We start from the raw sequence: 19348 nt of genomic DNA on the forward strand, positions 1-19348 counted from the left end.
GTCCAGGTTCCTGAAGCCAGTGACCTTCATGAGGCCAGGAGTGGGTCAGGAGGGACCTCTGCTGTGCCAGGGGCTCCAGGCCCAAAAGAGTTCAGTTCAGTTCCAAGAAGTGTGGCTATCCAGCGATGGGGCTTCCTGCCTCATGTGGCTCCAAGGGGATCGGGGGGATCAGGGGACCCATCTGGGGGACTGGGTGGAGGGCCTGGGCCTCCTGTTTGGCACATGGTGGAGGAGGAGGAGGAGGGCCCAGCCTCAGGTGCCTCCCCAGAGGCTGTGTCAGTGTCAGGGGCAATGGCTGCATCGTCCACACAAGATTCTGCTCGCAAACCCTCTTCTTGGGGCACAAAGGGGCTGGGTCTTTGGGGAGTCAGTTCTCCACAGGGCCTGAGGATAAAGAGAGTAGAGAAAGGATGGGAATCAGAAGAGACAGAATCGGCGAAGGCAGGCTCATGGTTTCCAACTCAGTCAAGCTGAAGGCCCAGTAGTGGCACCATGTCTATCCCATCCTCTGCCCTCATCCTTCCTTCTGCTCCAGCCACACTGGCCTCAAACGTTTCAGATACCACTCTACCCCAGGGTCTGTAACGTTCTCCCCAGGTAATTCAGGCCTTTCTTAGAGGCCTTTCACAACCACTGTGAATCATCTCGGCACCCTTGGACCTCCCAGGCATCATCTGCTTCTTCAGCTTTCCTCAGGCATCCACTCTGGCTCTGAGTGTTAATGGATCTCATTCCAGTCACTGCAGAAGAACTCATGTCTGCCTGTACTTCCACTGCATAGCATATGGGACCTACAGTACCTTCACCAACAAGGTTTCGCAGGACAATCCTCCAGCCTCCCCAAACACCATGACAGCCTGACCCATTCTCTGGATCTAGAACACCAGGGCCAGTGGGGTCAGCCCTCCTTCACAGTTTGTGCTGACAGCTGGGGACCTGGCCAAGGGGAGGCACCAGAGCCTATTTCCTCCTTTTCAAAGTACAAGGGATGAGTTCTTCACTCAGGAGCTGGTGTAAAGGTGGAGCCCACAGGAGTGCCTGCAGTGGTCTGGGGAGACAGACATGCTTAGCAACTTCCCCGCCCATGCCTGGCGGGAGTATCTGTGATAGCAGGTAAGGATTTGGGGCTTCCTAACACTGGGCCCTCCATCTCCATTCCTGGTGACTAAGAGTGAGGTCATTCTACCAACCTTGGCCCTGACTCACTGTCTAACTAGTGTCCCCACACCCTGGACCTACCTTGCCCTGTGTTCCTGGGGATCCTGAGATGGAGGTGTCAGGAAGCAATATTTGGGGGTGACTTGGGGGAATTCTGCCCCAATCCTTTCTTTCTCTTGACTCTGCCTTCCCATTCCTCTCTCCCTGTACCTAGCTTGCTCACTAGCCTCTCCTCCCTGGACTCTTTGCCAGCCTCTCCCCAGACACCCTAGCCACCCTCAGCCTCAGCCCCTCCCCTGCTTACACTCCTTCAGCATTCACTACCATCCTCTGGGCAAAATTTCCCCAAGACCTTTATTTTATTATTATTATTATTATTATTATTATTATTATTATTTTATGTGTTTTGGTTTTTGAGACAGGGTTTCGCAGTGTAGCCCTGACTGTCTAGAACTCACTCTGTAGACCAGGCTGGCCTTGAACTCACAGAACCACCTGCCTCTGCCTCCCAAATGCTGGGATTAAAGGCGTGCACCACACCAGTTCCCCAAGTCATTTATAATCCGTCCCATCTCAGGGCTGGAGAGATTGTTCAGTGGTTGTGAGCACTGGCTGCTCTCCCAGAGGACCCGGGTTCAATTCCCAGCACCCACATGGCAGCTCACAACTGGCTGTTATTTCAGTTCTGGAAATGCTATGCCATCACACAGACATACGTGTAAGCAAAATACCAATGCACATGAAATAAAAATTAAAAAAATAGTCTGTCCTATCCCCTCTCCTCACTCTGACTCTACATCCTCAGGAGCAGATTCTTCTGTTCCTTGAACTAGCTCAGCTCTACTGCCTCCAGCCTTCATGCAAGTTGTTCACAGTTCTGGGTCAGTGACGGCATTACACAAGCTCCAGGCTCCACGCCCATAAGGGGGATTAAACCACTTAAACCCTCAGAACACTCAGGAGCATGATTCTCTATCATACCAATTCATTCTATGGATAAGGATGCAAAGGCAGAGAGGGACACTGACTGGCCCACATTACATCCCTGAAAAAAGTCTGGGCCGATCCTGGGCGTTCAACATGGTGGCCAGCAGGGGGAGAACCGAGTGGCTGGCTTCAAGAGTGCGAGGATGGAGCAGATGCCAAACACGAGAGGGCAGCACTCAGGGCCAGCAGCCAGGAGAGAAATTCCGGCCCAAGCCTCTTTTCTAGGTGCCTCAGTTCTCCTTTCCGTAAAATGAGGGGACTAGAATCAACTCTAAGGATCGCACTGAGGACTGAGTGGCTTACAATGCGGCAGGTCGCTGTGAACTCGCCGCTGCTATAATGACTCCTGTCTCTGGGGGTCTGCCATATCCTCTGCCGGCTTTTTAAGTGCTTTCAGAGAGGAGATGGAGATCCATCAAGGTGTCTGAGCCCAGAAAGGGAAAAGGTGGGCAGGAGAGTGTGCATATGGGAATCACTGAAGAAGAAACCGAGGTTAAGAGATGTAACTGTCCAAGGTTGTGAATGGGAGCCAATTGGTTTGAGCTTAGAGGTGTCAATGTGACTGGGTGGGGGGATAGAAGAGAGAGAGGCAGGAAAATTACGAGCTAGACAAAAGGCAAGGGAGGGCAGGTTGGGGAGGGGTGGGCCAGGGTCCAGTTGGAAGCACTGTACCTGCGGGCCGGGCGTCTGGAGCCCGGGCGGGCGGTCCCGGGGTCTCCAGCGCAGGTGAGACGGAGAAGCGGGAGAAGCACAGGGGGGGCCCGGGAGGGGGGAGGAGGGGGAAATCCTCCGCCCACTCGAAACTGCCGCCTAAGCAGAGAGTGGACCAACCTTAGAGACACATCAGTCTCGCAGACTTTAGCCCCACCCTCCAGCAAGGCCTCGCCCCTCCCACTTCAGCTACCTCCCGGCTCATGGCCGCCTCTACGTGGCCCTGTCTTCTGAGCTCCTCCCAGGACCCTCTGCCGGCTCCCGCCTTCAAGGCTGGATGGACTCCGGAACTCTTCCAGGTCCCTTTCCAGCCCCGAGCTCCCTACAGGACACGCCCACTGCATAATAAGGTCTGTCCCTCCCTTCCCAAACCCCGCCCTTCCGCTGCCTAAGCCGTGGGCTCCGCCCCTCACCAAAGCCGCTGTCGTTGTTGGGAAACCCATCTCCTGGGGTGGCGGGGTGGGGAGGCGTCGGGGGCGCTGGGGGCGTTGATGGATCCGTGTCCCCCTCGGGGGTGCCCTGGACGCTCAACTCGTTGGTTGGAGTCTCCTGTGAAAGCAAGGAAGGGTAGGAAACGACAGGGAATGAACTGTCACATCCTAACCACCGCTCCAAGGACAATAAAATCAAAGATATTTCTGGGGCTTTAGGCACCCCAGCCTGTAATCACTGACTTAGACGAAGTGGATTTAACTCTCGTCTGCCTTCGAAGCTTCCGACCGGCCTTACTCTCACCCTGGTCTTCGTTTCTTACCGGATTGTGAAGCCCGACCCAGCTCAACAATTCCTTTCTGCTTCCTAAATTCAGCCTGAACTCAGAGACCTTAACCAAGACACTTCTCTAAAGCCCATGCCACCACCTCAGAGATCTGGGCTGCAGAGATCTAAACCTGTGTCTCAGGCCCTCCCGATCCCTAATCCCCTAACCGCAGCTGAGCACCAAAAGACAATGACCCCAGCCTCCATTCAAACTCTCAAAGTCCCACTTGAACCCAGCAAAGTGGTGTGCCTTTAATTAATCCCAGCACTCGGGAAGCAGAGGCAGGTAGATCTCTGAGTCTAGGCCAGCCTGGTCTACAGAGTGAGTTCCCGGACACCCAGGGCTACACAGAGAAACCCTGTCTCACCCAGAGCACTCGAAGTTTATGGTCTTTGGAGGCACCCGCACTCCCTAATATACACAGACAAACACTAATAAAAATTAAATTAGAGTCAAGTCCACAGTCGTTAAAGTTGTTAACGACAAACCAGACCCCAAAGCACTAGGCTCCGCCCGCAGAGATCCGGGCCCCATCCCCTTTCGCTCAGTATTTAATCTCTATTTTGTCTCCCAGCCTGACAGTCTTCTAGACCTCCAGACCCCTTCGCATCACAAGTCCCTAGCCCATTCCTGGTCCTACTCCTGCTAGGCTCGGCCCAATCACCCCGGCCCAGTCCCCCAGGCTCGCCCACTTGCTTCCTGCGGGATCCACCCATCGACTGGGCTTCCCAGGGCACCGCAAGGTGAGTCTCCCTCTAGCCCCGCTGCTTCACCAGGAACACCCGGGGGTCCGCCTCCCTCCAGTCCTGCTGCGGTCTGCCCCGAGGCCCCGCTCACCTGGTCGAAGAGGTAGACGGTCACGTCCCCGTGGAAGGAGACCATCTTGCGCTTCCTCTCCAGTTCGCTGTCCTCGGGTTCGTCGGCCGCGCGTGGAGACTTGAGCAGCCCCCGCAGCGGGCGGGCCGTGTCCGCGTCGGCGCTGCTCACCACGACGGGCACTGGGGCTTCCCGCGTCCTCCCGGGGCCCCGAGAGCCCGCTGCCTCCTCGTCCTCCTCGTCCTCGTCCTCGTCCTCCCCGTCCTCCTCCGCTGGCCCCGGCGCCCCCGCCCCGCCGGCCTCCCCGCCAGCCGCCCCTGCGTCCGCGCCCTCCCAAGGTGGCCGCCGCGGGCCCGGGCCCGGGAACGGCGTGAGCGTGAGCGGAGGGAGCGCCAGCGAGAGCCGGGAGAGTTTGGCTGCAAGGGGAGAGACAGGTCAGGCTCTGCCCACAGCTGCGTGCTGAGGGACTCCTGGGGATTCTCTGTATGCAGAGAGACCCCCCCACTGCAATGCATAATCTCAGCATCCAGGGCTTCTCCCACCTGGGCCTAGCTATTCTCCGCAATCTGTCCCCATTTCAGTCAGAACTCCCTATTCTTGCCCCCCTCAACATTTGTGTATGACATTATCACTGCCGGTTCTCCAGCACTGACCCCATACCTGAACCACCTTTAGGAGCCAGGCACACATGCTCTGGCCACACCCCCTTCCTAGCGCAGCTGTCCGGCCCTAGTTAGTGTACCTGGCTTCGGAAGAGAACAGTGCTCGCTCAGCTTTGGTCTGTGCACAGTGAAGTGCTCACAATCCCTAGGGTTAATAAGTCAATGTTCCTTGCAGAAGGGAAATTCTTCCCTGCCCGGCCCTCGGTTGCCACCTCCCAGCACTTTCTCTGCCCCAAAGGTCCCCAAGGCCACTTTCCACCCAGTCCTATCCCATTCTTTCACTGTGCCCCTGCACAAGCACATCCACCTCTCTGGGCCACAGGCAACAGAAAAGGGCCACTCCTTCCTCCTTCAGTGCACATTTAAACCACCTGCAGGTTCTATGGAGGGTGACAGGAGAGGACAGGTGAGGCCACTTCCTACATTCAGGTCTCACTGACCTGCTGCTGCTCTCTAAATGTGCCAAGCTGGTGCCCACTCCACCCATCCCCTGCTATCCACTCAGCTCCTTGCCTCCTTGCCTTCGCCCTGGCTCAGAAGGTGTCTGCCCCTCAGGGTAGGGGGATAAGCATTGCTGCAGCCACCGTGCTGTGCCAAGTGGTGGGTGTGTACAATAAGGCTGGAGTGATAGCCCTCAGCAATCATAAAGGCTTCCCAGGGAAGGGGAAGTTTATGTGGGATGTTAAAGGATGAATAGGAGTTCCCTGGGTGAAAAAATGGTAAGCCATTCCTAGTCTCTTTTTACCCAGACTCTCTGAGACATTTTGGTTCACCCAATAGTGTCATGTGACCCTGGTGTCTCCCTAGACACTCGGGTGGGGTGCCAGCGCAGAGCAGGCAGGAATAGGGCAGTATACTACGTAGGGTTTCAGGAGCTTGGGTGGACACCATCTCTCTTGAGATGTCGTTGTGTGGCTCACCGTTCTGCTCCTAGCCTCTCAGTGAGTCCTGGCCCCCTGGGGTCCAGCCATGGGCAACCTATGGCCTGACATATTAGAGAGACCCCTCAGTTTATTGCTGCCTTTAAATGCTTAAATTCTGTGTATGTCTCTGTGCGTGTATTTATGCATGTGTGTAGGCACACATGTACAACAGCGTGTGTGTGGTAGTTAGGGAACAAGAAGTTCTCCTTCAACCATGTTACTGGGGATCAAACTCCAGGCGTCAGGGTTGATGACGAGTGCCTTCATCTACTGGGCCATGTTGCCTGCCTTTTTTTTTTTTTTTTTATGGGGAGCATGTGGGTGGACAGAGAACAATCTCAGGTGTCCTCAGTACATCATGTCCTTTGAGAAAGGATCACTCACTGGCCTTAGCTCACCAATTGAGCCATAGTGGCTGAGTGGTGAGCTCCGGCAATCCTCCTGTTTCTACTTCCCAGAATTTTTTTTTCTTTAGATATAATTACAAGCACAGCAGCACACCTAATTTGTGTGGCTTTGGGGGATCAGTTCCTCACATATTTTACCACCTGAGCTATCTCCTTCTGTTTTGTCTGAGGCAGGACCTCACTATGCAGCCCAGGCCAGGCTGGCCTCCAGTTCACAGCTATCTTTGCTTCCCTCTCCCAAGGGCTGGTACTATGGACATGTGGTTCCACTCTGGTCACTCTCAGCTTAGAGGAGCCCTCACATGGCCCTGACCGGCAGCGCCAGACCTAGGAGCTGGCTACAACATTCAAACACCCAGAATACTGAACTAACAAGAAAAAGTAGCAAATTCCACAACTCCCATAGCCTTCGTGGGAGTGGCTACTCCTAGACACCAGACTTTCCCCACCTTTTCCCCCAGCCCTCTCCTGTTTCTGGGTATCTTCTGGTTCCAAACTTGGAGACCCCATCTACACAAGCTTAGATAACAAAGACAGGCCTTCACTATATCGTAGAGTTCAATGGTGACAATTAGGCCATAGCCAAGGGCTTTGCTAAGGCCTGCCGCTCACAGCCACCTTGCCAGGTAGGGACCTTCCCTATCATCCATTCTTGGCAGGTGGAAGGAACTGAGACCCAGATAAGTAAAGGAATACAGACAGGGCCACAGCCAAGGCTAGGCCCGAGGTACAAGGACTCCTGCGTAGGCTTTCACAGTGCCAGGGCCTATTCAGCTTTCCCTAAAGACCTCCTCTGCTCCAGCAACTGGTCATCTCCTCACCTTTGATCTGCTCGCTGTTCCCCTGAGGGGGTCCCAAGTCCAAGAACAAGCGTGGCATCTCGGGGCCCTTCCTCTCCGGCTTGGGGGGGTCCTCGTCTACGCTGGGGGCCGTGTCTTCTCCGAGCTTGCTGTCTGGGACCCCTGGCTCGTCCTCTGGGGCCACCTCCGGCCTGGCTTTCAGGGGCACTGGCTCCGGCCTCCTCTGCTGGGCCCCCAGTGGCTGTGGCGGAGGTGGCAGTGGTCTCGAGCTGTCTACCCATCCGACCTTTGCGTCCACGCCGCTTGCGGGGCCGCCGGCGGGGGCCATCCCCGCGCCCCCCTGGGCTCGGCCCCCACTCCCGAGGTCCAGCTTCCCAGCCCCGGGGGCTCTCAGTGCCCCCCCAGTCTCGTGGACTCTCCACTCGGTCCCGGGTTCCGGGTTCTCGCTCTTGGGGGCTGGGCCAAGCTGGCCAGGGGCCGTCTCCAAGCCGTTCTGGGGCAAGGCTACCTCGCAGGGCGCAGGGGCTTGATCCAGCAGGGTCTCTGGAGCTAGACCCCCAGTCTCGGGCATCTTCTCCCAGGGTCCTGGGGCTCTCCGAGGTCCAGTCTCTGGTAGCCTCTCCATGTTCCTGGGCAGCCTCAGGACCCCATTCTCTGCCACCTTCTCCTCGCTCTTTGGGGACATCAGAACCCCATTCGCCAGCACCTTCTCGCCGGGCTCTGGGGGCATGGGCTCCCCATTCACCAGGGCTCTCTCTCCTCTCTCGGGAGATTCCAGGCCATTCTCCACCACCTTCTCCTTCATGTCCAGGGCTCCCGGCTTCCCGTTCTCCAACACTGTCACCCCGTGCACCGGGAGGTTCCAGCTGGGGACTTTCTTCCTGTTGCCCAGAGATGTCAGTTCCCTGTTCGGGCCTGGGTCCTTCTCTCTGTTCGCGGGGTTTCTCCCCGCCTTCCTGGGCCCTGGTTCCCCGGCTGTCGACCCCTTGTCCCCTAGGAGGTTCTTTGTCACGTCCTCCCGCAGGGACATCAGCAGTTGCTCGGTGCTCACTTGAACTACAAAGGTTGGTTTCTCCTGGGACCCTGGGAGTGGGAGGGGACCCGGGTCTGGGGGTGGCCGGGGCGCTCCTGGGTCGGGTGGCTCGGGGGGAGCCCGCGGCCGAGGGACCCCTTCCTCCTCCGCCGCCCCCCCACCTGGGAAGGCTCCCTCGGGGGAAAAAGGGGTCTCGGTCTCGTAGCCGCTGTCCCCCGGTTTGGGGCCCGGAGACGACAGGCCGGAGCCTGGACTGGCCAGGGCCGACGGGGGGTCGGGGGACGAGGCCGGTTCCGCGGGGGCCCGGGGAGGTGGCGGCGGAGGGGGGGGAGCGGGAGGCGGCCCCCGCCCGGGGTACTGGGGCGCTGCGGCCCCCATAAGGGGGTCCAGAAACTCGGGAGGGGCTGAGGTAGGGGGGACCAGAGGCAAGTCGGCCAAAGAGCCCCGCTCTGCACGCAGGGAAGAGTCGTCCTCTGGGGGGTGGGGACAACCAAGGGCAGGGTGCCCCCCCCAGCCAGCCACGGCATCCCCCCTCTCCAATGGCAGGCAGGAGCAGGGACCCTCGCGACTGCACAGGGGACAAGGGAGGGGTCCCCGGCGACTGGGTCCCCCACCAAGACTGCTGCTGTCCTCGCCTGGGGAACTCTCTTCTTCTTCTTCCTCGGCCCAGGGTGCGGTACCCTGCTCCCCAAGCACCTCGGCAGGATCTCCTGCCAAGGTCTCTCCAGCGCCCCGGCCCTCGGGGTCCCAGCCGCTCAGTAGGAAGCCACCTGATCCAGAGGACTGGGTCTGAAAGGGTCGGGGCGCAGGGAAGAGGGGGGAAGCCCAGGTCTCGGATACCAGCTGGGGGACCTCGGAGGGAGCCTGGGGGGCCTGGGGACCGGGCACGCCTGGGTCCAGCGGGTCCCAGTCGTTGGGGAAGAGGGGCTCTGGGGGAGAACCATGCTCCTCCAGGCGGATGTAGTACTCGCTGCTTACTGAGGGGCTGCGTGCGCTGATGACCGGCAGCACGCTTGGCGTGGACAGCGCCTCATAGAAGGGGTTGGATGGGTTGGTGTGGGGCGCAGGAGGAGCAGAGGCAGGCTGCCAGGGAGGTGCACCCCCACCCCGGCCTGCCCCACGCCGGGCCTTCTCCCACAGGCACTCAAGGTTGAGGCCTCGGCTGCTCTCAGTGACCGTGAGTACGTCATCTGGATCAGCCCCAGGGAAGCCATCCAGAAGTGGGAACTGAGAAGACAGGGTCCCCGGGCGCGGTGCACTATGAGATGGGGGCCAGGGCCAGGGGAAGGGCCCATCTCGGGGAGGGGGTGGCGGCGGAGGGGGTCTGGGGGGCCGCTCAGACAGCAGGTAAGTGAGCTGCAGCTGGAGATCAGAGGCTGAGGGGCGCTGGGCTGGCGGCCGCCAGCAAGACTGCAGGATATCATACCTGGGAGACAACGGAGGGGACAATGGAGAGGCCAGAATTCCAGAAAGAGTAGAAGAGGAACAGAGACCAACAGAGAGAGATAGACAAAGACCGAGACCCTGAGGCAGAGGGAGGCAGAGACCCGGGAGTGGGGGAGGGGGGTGTGAATAAAGTCAGGTGAGGACTGGTGGTTAGGGCAGAGTTCCATGTGCCAGTCCCCTGCTTCAGTTTCCCCACGTCAGGCATCAGGTGATGGGGGAGATGATGTGACAAGGTGCTCAGAGGCTGGGATAGGAAGTTTGGGCCTGGGCTTGACCGGAGTCAGGTCCCTTACCAATAGTCAGCGTAGGGCAGTTTGAGTCTGGGCCGGGCCAGCTTAACGTGCTGCTGGCGGACAACGAAGGCCAGGACCTCCTCGTCGGATAGGTGTCGGTAGGGCTGCGCCCCGAACTCAAATAGCTCCCAAAGTGTCACCCCTAGTGACCTGTGTGGGAGGTTGGAGGTCAGAGGTCAAAGAGCAGTGGAGTCCCATCCCCACAGGCGCTAGCCGTGGCCTCACCAGACGTTGCTCTCACGGCTCTGATCCACCAGCACGAAACTGCCGTGCAGTTCCCCCAGCAGCTCCGGTGCTGCCCAGCGCAGAGGTACCCAGAGGCGCTCGGGTGTCAAGTAGTAGTCTTCCTGGGGGCGGGCGGGGTCAGCAGGTCAACAGGTGACACATACTGGTCCACACGCACAGACACACGCACACGCACTGCCCACCTTGTAGTTGCTATGCGCTAGCCCGTAGTCTCCAATGCGCACAGTGAGGTCTGAAGTTAGCAGACAGTTGCGCAGCGCCAGATCGCTGCGGAGTAGGGGTGGGGGAGGCAGAATGAGGGAGGGGAAAGCCCTGCCCCCAGTGCAGTGCCTCTCCTTCCCTCTGCTCACCCTGCTCTTCTAGTGCAGGCCCTCCATCCCTGACTCCTCCCTCCTCCTCCGCCACCACACCACCCGCCCTGCTCCCCTTCCTCTGGGTCCTTCCTCTCTCCTGACACCTCATCTTCCTCTGGTTGTTCCTCCTGCTCCTGTTCTGGCTCCTCCTCCCCTGAATTCCCTGCTTTCCTCTCTCCTCCTTCCCCACCTTCTTTATTGATACCTCAGTCTTTCTTCCCTCTTTCTCTACTAGCAATGCTCCCCTTTCTCTGGCTCCTCCCTCCCAGACGCTCCTTTTCTTCCTCTCTCCTCCTCCACTCCTCCTTTCCTGACCCCCCCCCTTTTTTTGAGACAGGGTCTCACTGTGTAGCCTTGGAAATCCTGGAGCTTGCTATGTAGACAAGGTTGGCCTCAGCCCTGCCGGGATCCTCCTGCCTCAGCCTTCTGGGATTACAGGCCAGAGCCAACACATCCAGTTTGCTCACTTAATCTCCCTCTTCTTTGCGGCTCCTCCTGGTTTCTTCCTCTGCCTCCTTCAGAAGCTCGGAGTGCCTGGCACTTTAGAGTCCTCTTCCTCAATCTTTCCCTGCATCCCCTGCTGTGTGGCCTCCTAGCTCACCTGTGCACGTAGTTGTGGGAATGCAGGTGAGCCAGACCCCGGGCAATCTCTAGGCCCATCCTCTGCAGTGTCCGAAGGTCACGAGGGGGCAGTTCAGGGGACACGCCCTCAGGTGGCCGCTGGGCCCGGAGGTATCGCTTCAGGTCCCCCTGGGAGGGAAACAAGGGCAGTTCAACACAATTTGAAGCAAGTACAAAGTAGCCTTTGGCCCATGTTGGGCAGCCCCTCCAAGCCTCAGTTTCCCCTGCTACTTCAGCCTAGTTGGTCAGATGCTTGCCACACATGTATGATATACCCTGGATTCAATCCCTGGCCCCAAAAAATATAAAAAGGAAAAAGGAAGTTAGTGAAGCCACACAGGAGACCACAGAAACCTAAGACCCCCCCCAAGTCCTGAGACCAAAGCTAGCTTCCAGCTCCCAGTAGGCCCTCCCCTTCCCCAGCCTCCTCACCAGCTGGCAGAACTCCATGATCAACAGGAAAGGCAAGGTCTCCACACAGACGCCCAGACACTGGAGGACATTGGGGTGCTGCAGGCTCCTTTAGGGGGCAGAGGAAGAGCAGCCTGTGTCCATTCCATGGAGCCTCACCTCACCAAGCCCTTTATCAGGCCTCAAGACCTGACCTGGATGCACTACCCCCTCTTCTGCTTGCCCCTAATCTGCTTGACATGTGCACAGCTCTCTATGGTCCCAGCAGTGCCACGAGACCCTCACTCTCTGGTGTTCCTGTTCCTCACTGGTCTCTGGGCCTTTGCTCTTACAGCCCACCTCAATAGGGTACACTCTCTCATTTTTTTTAAATCTTTTTTTTCTTTTTTGCTCTGGGTCTCCCTATATAGTCCTAGCTGTCCTGTACTATGTAGACCAGGCTGGTTCCAAATGTATGGAGATCCGCCTGCCTCTGCCTCCAAGGTGCCAGGATTAAAGGTGTGCACCATTATGCCTCACCCTCACTCTTTTCTCTTTCTCCTGATTTTTTGCTTTTTTAGAATCATGTGTACATATGTGTTTATGTATGGGTGTGTGCATGTGCATGCAGATGCCCACGAGGGCCAGGAGAGGGCATCAGATCTGGGGACTAAACTCAGGTCCTCTGAAAGAGCAGCACACACTCTTAACCGCTGAGCCGTCTCTGCAGCCCATTCTTGTCTCTGCCACTGCCTAGGCCCCAGCATCGACACTCTCCCAAAGTGCCTTCACTGCCTCATCATTCAGCCTCGCCCTGGGTCTGGATCCTTCTCAGGCCTCCCGGGGAGGCCCGCTGCCTCCTCTGCTTCCCTCCGGTGATAGATGGGACAGGAGCTCACACAGAAGCCATGCGGAAAGCGTGCTGTGAGGGAGCTGTTCGTGACGAGGGTGGGTCCTGCTATTCTGTACATTTAAGGTAAGGTTTCACTCTGCAGCTCAAGCTGCCCGGGAGTGCACAATCCTCCTGCCTCAGCCTTCAGGGTGCTGGGATACAAGGTAGGTGTACACCACCAAGCCTACCATCATTGTCACTTTTACTCTGACTCTTAGACATATGCTTGGCTTGATTTTCACCCTCCATCCCAACTGTGTCTGTAGGACTGCTGGCTGCTGCCCAATGCTAGCATGCTCCACTCTCTCGCTGTAACTAGCTTCCCACAGGGCTCCAAAAGACTGCTGACTCCTACGGAACTAGGCCTCTCCGGTCTCTGAAAGTAGCCCTGTCATTGTCACAAACCATTCCCTTCCCCACAACCCTCCTCATCCTGATACCTCAAGTGGGGCCAGTTCACATGAGTTCTTTCTCTTACGGGCTACTTGCGGACCAGGCTAGTATCTCTGTTACAGCCACAGCTTGGCTGGCTCCCCAGCCCCTCCCCTCCTAGGAGGAGACCTCTAACCCCCACTTGGTTAAAAGCGTGTGAAAAGTGACTGCCATGTGCTAGAACCTGAGAAACAGCGGGAGGTAAGGACCAAGGACGATGGAGAGGGAAAGCCTGAGCTTCGCCACAACTCTGTGGGACAGAATAAAGACCAGGGTGACCCACAATGGCACAGACGTCCGAAGTGGGGAAGCAACTTGCGTAGGGCCACACAGATTGGATTTGGTCACAGAGGAAGTGGTCATATCGTTCAAGCCCATGTCTGGATCAGCAACATCAACTGAGGGCTGACAGAACTAGCCACACCTGTGCTCAGACAGCGAGGACCTGAGCAGCCAGTCAGCCTGGGCACAGGTCAGCTGGGGTGCACCCGAAATGTGCCAAGTGTCACTCGGGAAATGACTATTGAAATTCATTTTTAGTAGCCTAGGCTGGACTCAAATTCCTAGAGATCGTCCTGCCTCAACTTCTGAAGTGTTCTGATTGCAGGGGGTGAACCACCATCTGGCTTAATGAGGTTTGAACTGCTTTCATTTTATTTAGCTTAAAGAGCCTCAGTTTATAAAGAGACAAACAGACAATATGCAAATAGCAAGGCAAAACTCCAACAACACACACTTTTTGAGTCAGGGTCTCCTTCCATAGCTGGCCTCAGGCTCACAATCGTGCTGCCCCAGCGTTCTGAGTACACTTGCAGGTAAAGCTCACCAAGTCTGTGCAAGACCCTCAGAACATGAATCCCCAGTTCAGCATTAGAGATGGGCAGGTAAGAAATGGAATTCTACAGAGAGTGAGATGCAAAGGCCTTGGGGCAGGAGAGCAGCTGCAACATGTGTGCGTGCGTGTGTGCGTGCATGCGTGTGTGTGTGTGTGTGTGTGTGTGTGTGGTCGAGTAGGGGTGGAAAGGAAACTGAGGAGGACAGAGGCGAGATTATAGGAGCAGACTATGCAGGGCCTGTGGGCTAGAGGGAGCTTAGCCATGTCCTGGGAGGACTGGGAAGGAGCCATAGGAGGTCTTGGAGCAAAGATGGGCCAGAGTCTAATGAGCCCACGCACAGCTTCCTACCTCTAAGCACAATTCTGTGTTAAGAATGGAGGAGCCTAAGCAGGTTGCTTATAGCATTTTCACAGCGGGCAAAGGAGGCGGGGCCGACTCTGCAGTAATAGCTTGGGTATGGCCTGCCACTGGAATGAAGACCCTGAGGGGCAGAGTGGTCAGGCTCCCCTCCAACCTGGGAAGCCCCTTCCCCATGCTATCTCCAGGTCTTTCTAGGAAAGACCCAAGATCCCAGGAGGGAAATCCCAGCACCAGGGCTGGGATATAGTCAGGAAGAAATCTGAAACCGGAAGCCGGGTTTGGCACCAAACTGGGCTCCATCCACTTCCAAACATCACTTCCTCTATCTGATATTTTGTTTTTAGAAGCCCTGTCCATGGACTTACCTATAGGGCTGAGCTTCTGAGATGAACTTGCGCTGCTCCAAGGGCCCTGCGCTAGCCCGGAGCTCCTTCACCACCACTTGAGCTGGCGTGTAGTCTGAGAAAACCTCCCCCAGGATCACCTGGTCAAGGAGTGCTGCGATCAATGCTGACCTCTGCCCAGCCCATCCCCAGGCTAGCTCCAAAACCCCACACTCCCAACCACCTTCCAGGCCTTCCCTTAATGTCCCACCTCCCTGGTCCCCCACCAGACACGGAGTGAGAGACTCACAGGCCCAGAGTCCGATGCACGCGGGGACGGATGGAAGGATGGACAGACTGACGGACGCGTGGAGAGCCGGGTGGCGAGGCGGAGTGGTCAATGGAGTGAGGAGGGAGGCGCTGACCGACAGATGTGGGGGTAGGTGGGTGGAAAAGGGTGAGGGGTAGAGGGAGAGGGCCAGGCTGAGGGGCTGGGGAGGCCAAGAGCAGATGACAAATGGGGGTAGACACAGAACAGGAGCACAGGCCAGAGATGTATGGACACCACCCTCTGCCTCCCACCCAGGCCCCTCACCTTCCCAAACCAGCCGCTGCCAATCTCCTGCAGGTAGCTGAGATGCTGGCGGCTCAGGCCCAGGGGAGTGCTGATGTCTGAGGAAGGACGGTAGGGGATTCCCTGAGCTCCCCTCCTTTCCAGGATACCCCACACCACCAGTGGGTGGGGTCTGAGAGCGGAGTAGACAGCAGTATCCTTTTATTGGCTGTCCCCAACATTCCATGGCAGGGTCCAGCCTCCTCATTGGTTGCCCATAAGATTCAGAGTCCAATCAGCCCTTCCCTTTGGCAACCCTAGCTCCAAGACCCGATAGTCAGCTCATAGGCTGGTTTTCCAGGTTGAGATTTAGGCTGATGGCACCAGGGCCATCCTGCAGGATTCTCTAGATCTGTGGTTTTCTGCAAGATGGTGCGTGTGGCCTCCCTCCGTGAATCCAGGGCTCTGCCCTCTGCCCTCCCTGAGCCACGAAAGGAAGCCTTCAGTGTTGGGACTGCAGGATCTTGGGGTGAAGGGGCAGTACCTGAGTGTGCAGGTTGCGGGGCAGGCATTGGTAGTGAGACCTCTGCCAGCGGCAGAATATAGACATCAGGCAGCGACTGTGAGGAGGAGGTCTCCTCCGCAGGGGGTGTGTACTCCCCAGAGCAGTCCTCCCCTTCCGGATTCTCAAACTCCTGGTGGTGGAGAGGCAAAGAACGGGAGCACCAGGAGCGGGGTGCTGAGATGCCAATGTCCTGCCCTAATTGCCTTCCCACAGCTCACAGACTTGTCCCTCAAATCCCAGCCCCATATCCGTTGGTGTGAGGATCCCAAGTCCCCAGGTTTGGGAGTGCTCTGGAACTTCCAGCCCCTTCTCTGGCTGGGGTCTTTCTCCCCAAGTTAGTCCCAGGACACCTCACCTTGAAACGAACATCACCCCGTTTGCAACACAGACAAGTAAGAAGAAGGAAGATGAAGGCCAGCAGACCGGAGCAGGAAATGAGAACTACAGCGTAGGGCGGAGCCAAAGGGGCTCGGCTCAGAGCGAATCCATCTGTGGGCACAAGGCTGGGTTGGGGTCTGGGATTCAAGACACTGACTACCGGACTCTATGCCCCTCCCATCCTGGGCCAGTCTTGGACTACAATTCCCATGATGCTCAGCACCCAAAAAACCCTTGGAAGAGAGGCCGGGTGGCCTAATGTATTGTGGGAGTTGTAGTTTAAGGCCTTCCCAGGTGATTGGGGGTGGGGTCCCGCTTTTCCTCCCAAGCTGGGACCCCCCCCCCACCTCTCTCCCCAAACGCATCCCCTAACCCGTATTTAGATACATTCCAGTGACGAGCAAAAGTGAGGCCTGGAGGAAGCTCTGAGAATTTATAATATGCTACCACTGATAGCTTCATGACCCCCTCCCAATTGCGGGTTGCTCGAAGATTTTTGCCCGGAGCTGAATGAACCCCCTGCTTATCCCATGCCTGAAAGGTGACTGAAAACTGTTTATTTTAAAGACACTGGGAACACAGGCTTTTTCTCTAACCACAGCCTTAACCCTGAGGGAGGGGACTCTGCAAAGCCAGAGCTGTGTCCCCCTTAGAAATAGGGTCTCTCTCTTTCCGAAAGGCCGCGGCCTTCCATCTCCTCGCGCACCCGTGCACTCGCGTGCACATGATCTCACATGCACGCTCACATGCATGCACTCGGCCCGCAACCCACTCCCCACCCGCTTTGGCTGGTCTCCCTGGCCCTGCAGACCCGCTCGTCCCCAGGGACTGCGCACAGGTGCCAGGATGGCCCGGTGGGGGTGGGGCGCCGGCCGCGGACCGTTGGACATACTCACCCGGGTGCGCTGGGGACGCCAGGCAGCCGGAGGCGGAGACGGCCGCCAGGAGGATGAGGGCGCCGGGCGCAGGCATCTTGTCCAGGATGGAAGGGAGGTGGAGGTATCGGCGGCTGGGGAGGAGGGGGGGCGGGCCCTCAGCCCCCAGCCATGGGGACCCGCTCAACCCTGGCCTCCCCCAGCCCAGGAGAGGGGCGGGAAACGCAGAACAGGAGGAGGGAGGGGCTGCTTACTGGCTCAGGTACCCCCCTCCCCCTCCTCGAAAGGACAGACGGATGAAGGGATGGAGAGGCGGACGGAGGAGAAGAGCTAGGGAGCCCGGGTTGCTGGGGTAGGGGGGGGAGGGAGAGATGGGGGGGGGAGAGAACGAGGGCCCCGCCCCCGAGGACAACCGGGATTGGGGGAGCAGAGAGCCTGTCAGAAGAAGGGTGGGAGGAGGGAGGAGGGAGCGTTGCCATGACAACTGGTTCCCGGTTGCATTGGCTGCCAGGCGGGAGGGGAGAATAGAAAGGGGGGGAGGAGGGACAGAGGCCAACAGACCCTTGGGGGGGGGCTGGAGGCGGGGTCCACAGTGCGTGGCCCTGACACCACTGTGATATACCACTGGTGCCCACACGTGTGCTACATGCTAAGATGCAAATATCAAACCCACGCAGCCCACACACAGCTGACACATGTCACAGGAATCTTCACAAGCGCATCACATACAAAGGTGGACAGCCATCAGCAGACGGAGACGTGGACGCGTCACACACAAAGACACAGGGACAGACCACATTGAGAATGCATAGGCAGTCCAGCCTCTGTTTGGTACAGATTCACCCAGTTACATAGGAATGTACCAGCATCAATCACACACACACACATACACACACACACCACAGAGCTCCAAACACAAGGAGGCATCCTAAAGATCCACACAGATCCTTTGGGACATGAAGAGGCATACTGTCATAAACTGATATTCCATATAAGCAACAAAGAGCACATAGACATCACTAGCTCATACACGCAAAAACACTTGCATGCACACAGACACAGACTGGTCAGTCACATATGTGAACATACAGAAGCAACACATACATGAATGCAGGCACTGGGGATGCACATTGCTCACCCTCAGGGACAAATACACAACGCATACACATACACACACAGGAACACACAGTAGTTCATACATGCAAAGTCACACAGCTTATGCAAAAGCATAAACACAGGTCAAGGAACACAAACATGCCCTGTGCAAAAGTACAGTCACGAGTATACACACAAAGGCACACCACCTACCTAAACAGACAGCACGGATGGACACACTCTTTAGCCATGGTTACGGAGACTTGCTACCTCACTGCAGCCTCACGCCACATACACCAACACACAGGGGCACAAAAGACGCAGAAGCGTAGTTTATTTCATGTATTTATTCTTAGCAGGATTTACTCTGTGCCAGACGTTTCCCGAGGTTTAGAGTATTACCTTTGACTCTCACAACAGCCTCCAAGAAAAACAGGTGCTTTTATCATGCGTAATGTACAGGTAAGGAAACTGAGGCACAGAGAGGGGCAGTCACTTGCCCCATGTACACAACAGGGAATTGACAGAGCTAAGTATGAAAACTGGCCATCAGGGACACCGACACATCAGACAAGACATACACACACACATCACGTGCCAGCCTGTAGTCCCGGGGTCCCACCCCAACCGGCGGTACGCAGAGCTGCAGACACACCCAGAAGCGCAGACTGCCGCCCTCGGCGAGGATGTCTCCATGGTCCAGGAATACTTGGGACTCGTCCCCTCTGTGAGGCTGGACGGGAGCTGCGCGCGCAGCACTGCTCTCGGGGGGCACTGGGAAGAGGGGGTGCTCACAGGGGTTCACTGGAGAAACTGAGACAGGAATATCGTGGGATGGAGATACAGCAGCAAGGTACAGGAAACAGGACTGGGGTGAACGGGGAGTGAACACGCAAAACCCCCTCCCTGGATGAAGAGCCAGAACCTAAAGAAAGAGAGGCTTATGGGGAGTTGTAGGCCTGCGCAGAGTCTTCTGGGAAATGCAGTCCTTTTTGGTCCAGCTGGGAGGCTCAGGTTGCGCCACCTGCGGGGATTAGTTTGAGGGTGTCGGTCTGGCATCTGCTACCAGTGAAGCTTGCTGTTTGTTCTTAAATTCACTCAACAAATGTTTATTACAGCACTATCAATGCGATTAGTTCAGCTAGGAGCCAGAAGTTAGGGATGCTGGAGAGAGCCGGCTGTGACGCCCAGTTCCTCAATCTCCACCAAAATTTTGTGTGAATGTGCTTTGTTGAGAGAATCTCACTGTGTACCCAAGCTCTCCTAGAACTCATTCTGTAGCTCAGGATGGCCATGAATTTACAATTCTCTGGCTTCGAGCAACGGTTTTTTAAATTATTCTTTAATGTTATTAATAATGTTATTCATAACAGTTTTTTATTATTACGGAAAGGAGTAAGGTAGAGCCAGCAGTATCTGCTAACTTTAGAGAA

General features: G+C 56.9%; 1 protein-coding gene across 3 annotated transcripts; it reads right to left on the reverse strand.

Annotated features, from left to right (window-relative positions):
* Positions 1–223: 223 nt before the first annotated feature.
* Positions 224–18823, reverse strand: Lmtk3 (lemur tail kinase 3). 3 transcript variants are annotated; one of them, XM_087901342.1, is made up of 16 exons: positions 18571–18822; positions 16842–16954; positions 15923–16056; positions 15547–15697; positions 15045–15121; positions 14492–14610; positions 11649–11736; positions 11197–11345; positions 10425–10509; positions 10222–10343; positions 9997–10146; positions 7246–9683; positions 4454–4848; positions 3270–3405; positions 2818–2955; positions 224–384 (listed from the first exon to the last, which is right to left on the reverse strand). In XM_087901342.1, exons 1-16 carry the CDS (start codon positions 18609–18611, stop codon positions 368–370), a joined length of 4353 nt encoding a protein of 1450 aa, XP_087757468.1. In that variant the 5' UTR covers positions 18612–18822; the 3' UTR covers positions 224–367. The 3 variants fall into 3 exon arrangements, with proteins under 3 accessions (XP_087757468.1, XP_087757469.1, XP_087757470.1); XM_087901343.1 differs by lacking the exon at positions 18571–18822 and adding an exon at positions 17075–17176; XM_087901344.1 differs by lacking the exon at positions 2818–2955 and having other exon boundaries at positions 18571–18823.
* Positions 18824–19348: the final 525 nt, after the last annotated feature.

The sequence above is a fragment of the Myodes glareolus genome, chromosome 24, assembly GCF_982192425.1.
Source record: "Myodes glareolus chromosome 24, mMyoGla1.1, whole genome shotgun sequence".
Taxonomy (NCBI): Eukaryota; Metazoa; Chordata; class Mammalia; order Rodentia; family Cricetidae; genus Myodes; species Myodes glareolus.

Coding starts and splice junctions, on each gene's coding strand:
- Lmtk3 (XM_087901342.1), bottom strand. CDS start 18,611: ATGGAGACATCCTCGCCGAGGGCGGCAGTCTGCGCTTCTGG. Junction 4,849..7,245: donor GAACAGCGAGCAGATCAAAG/GTGAGGAGATGA, acceptor CTCCCCTTGCAG/CCAAACTCTCCCGGCTCTCG. Junction 2,956..3,269: donor CAACAACGACAGCGGCTTTG/GTGAGGGGCGGA, acceptor CTCTCTGCTTAG/GCGGCAGTTTCGAGTGGGCG.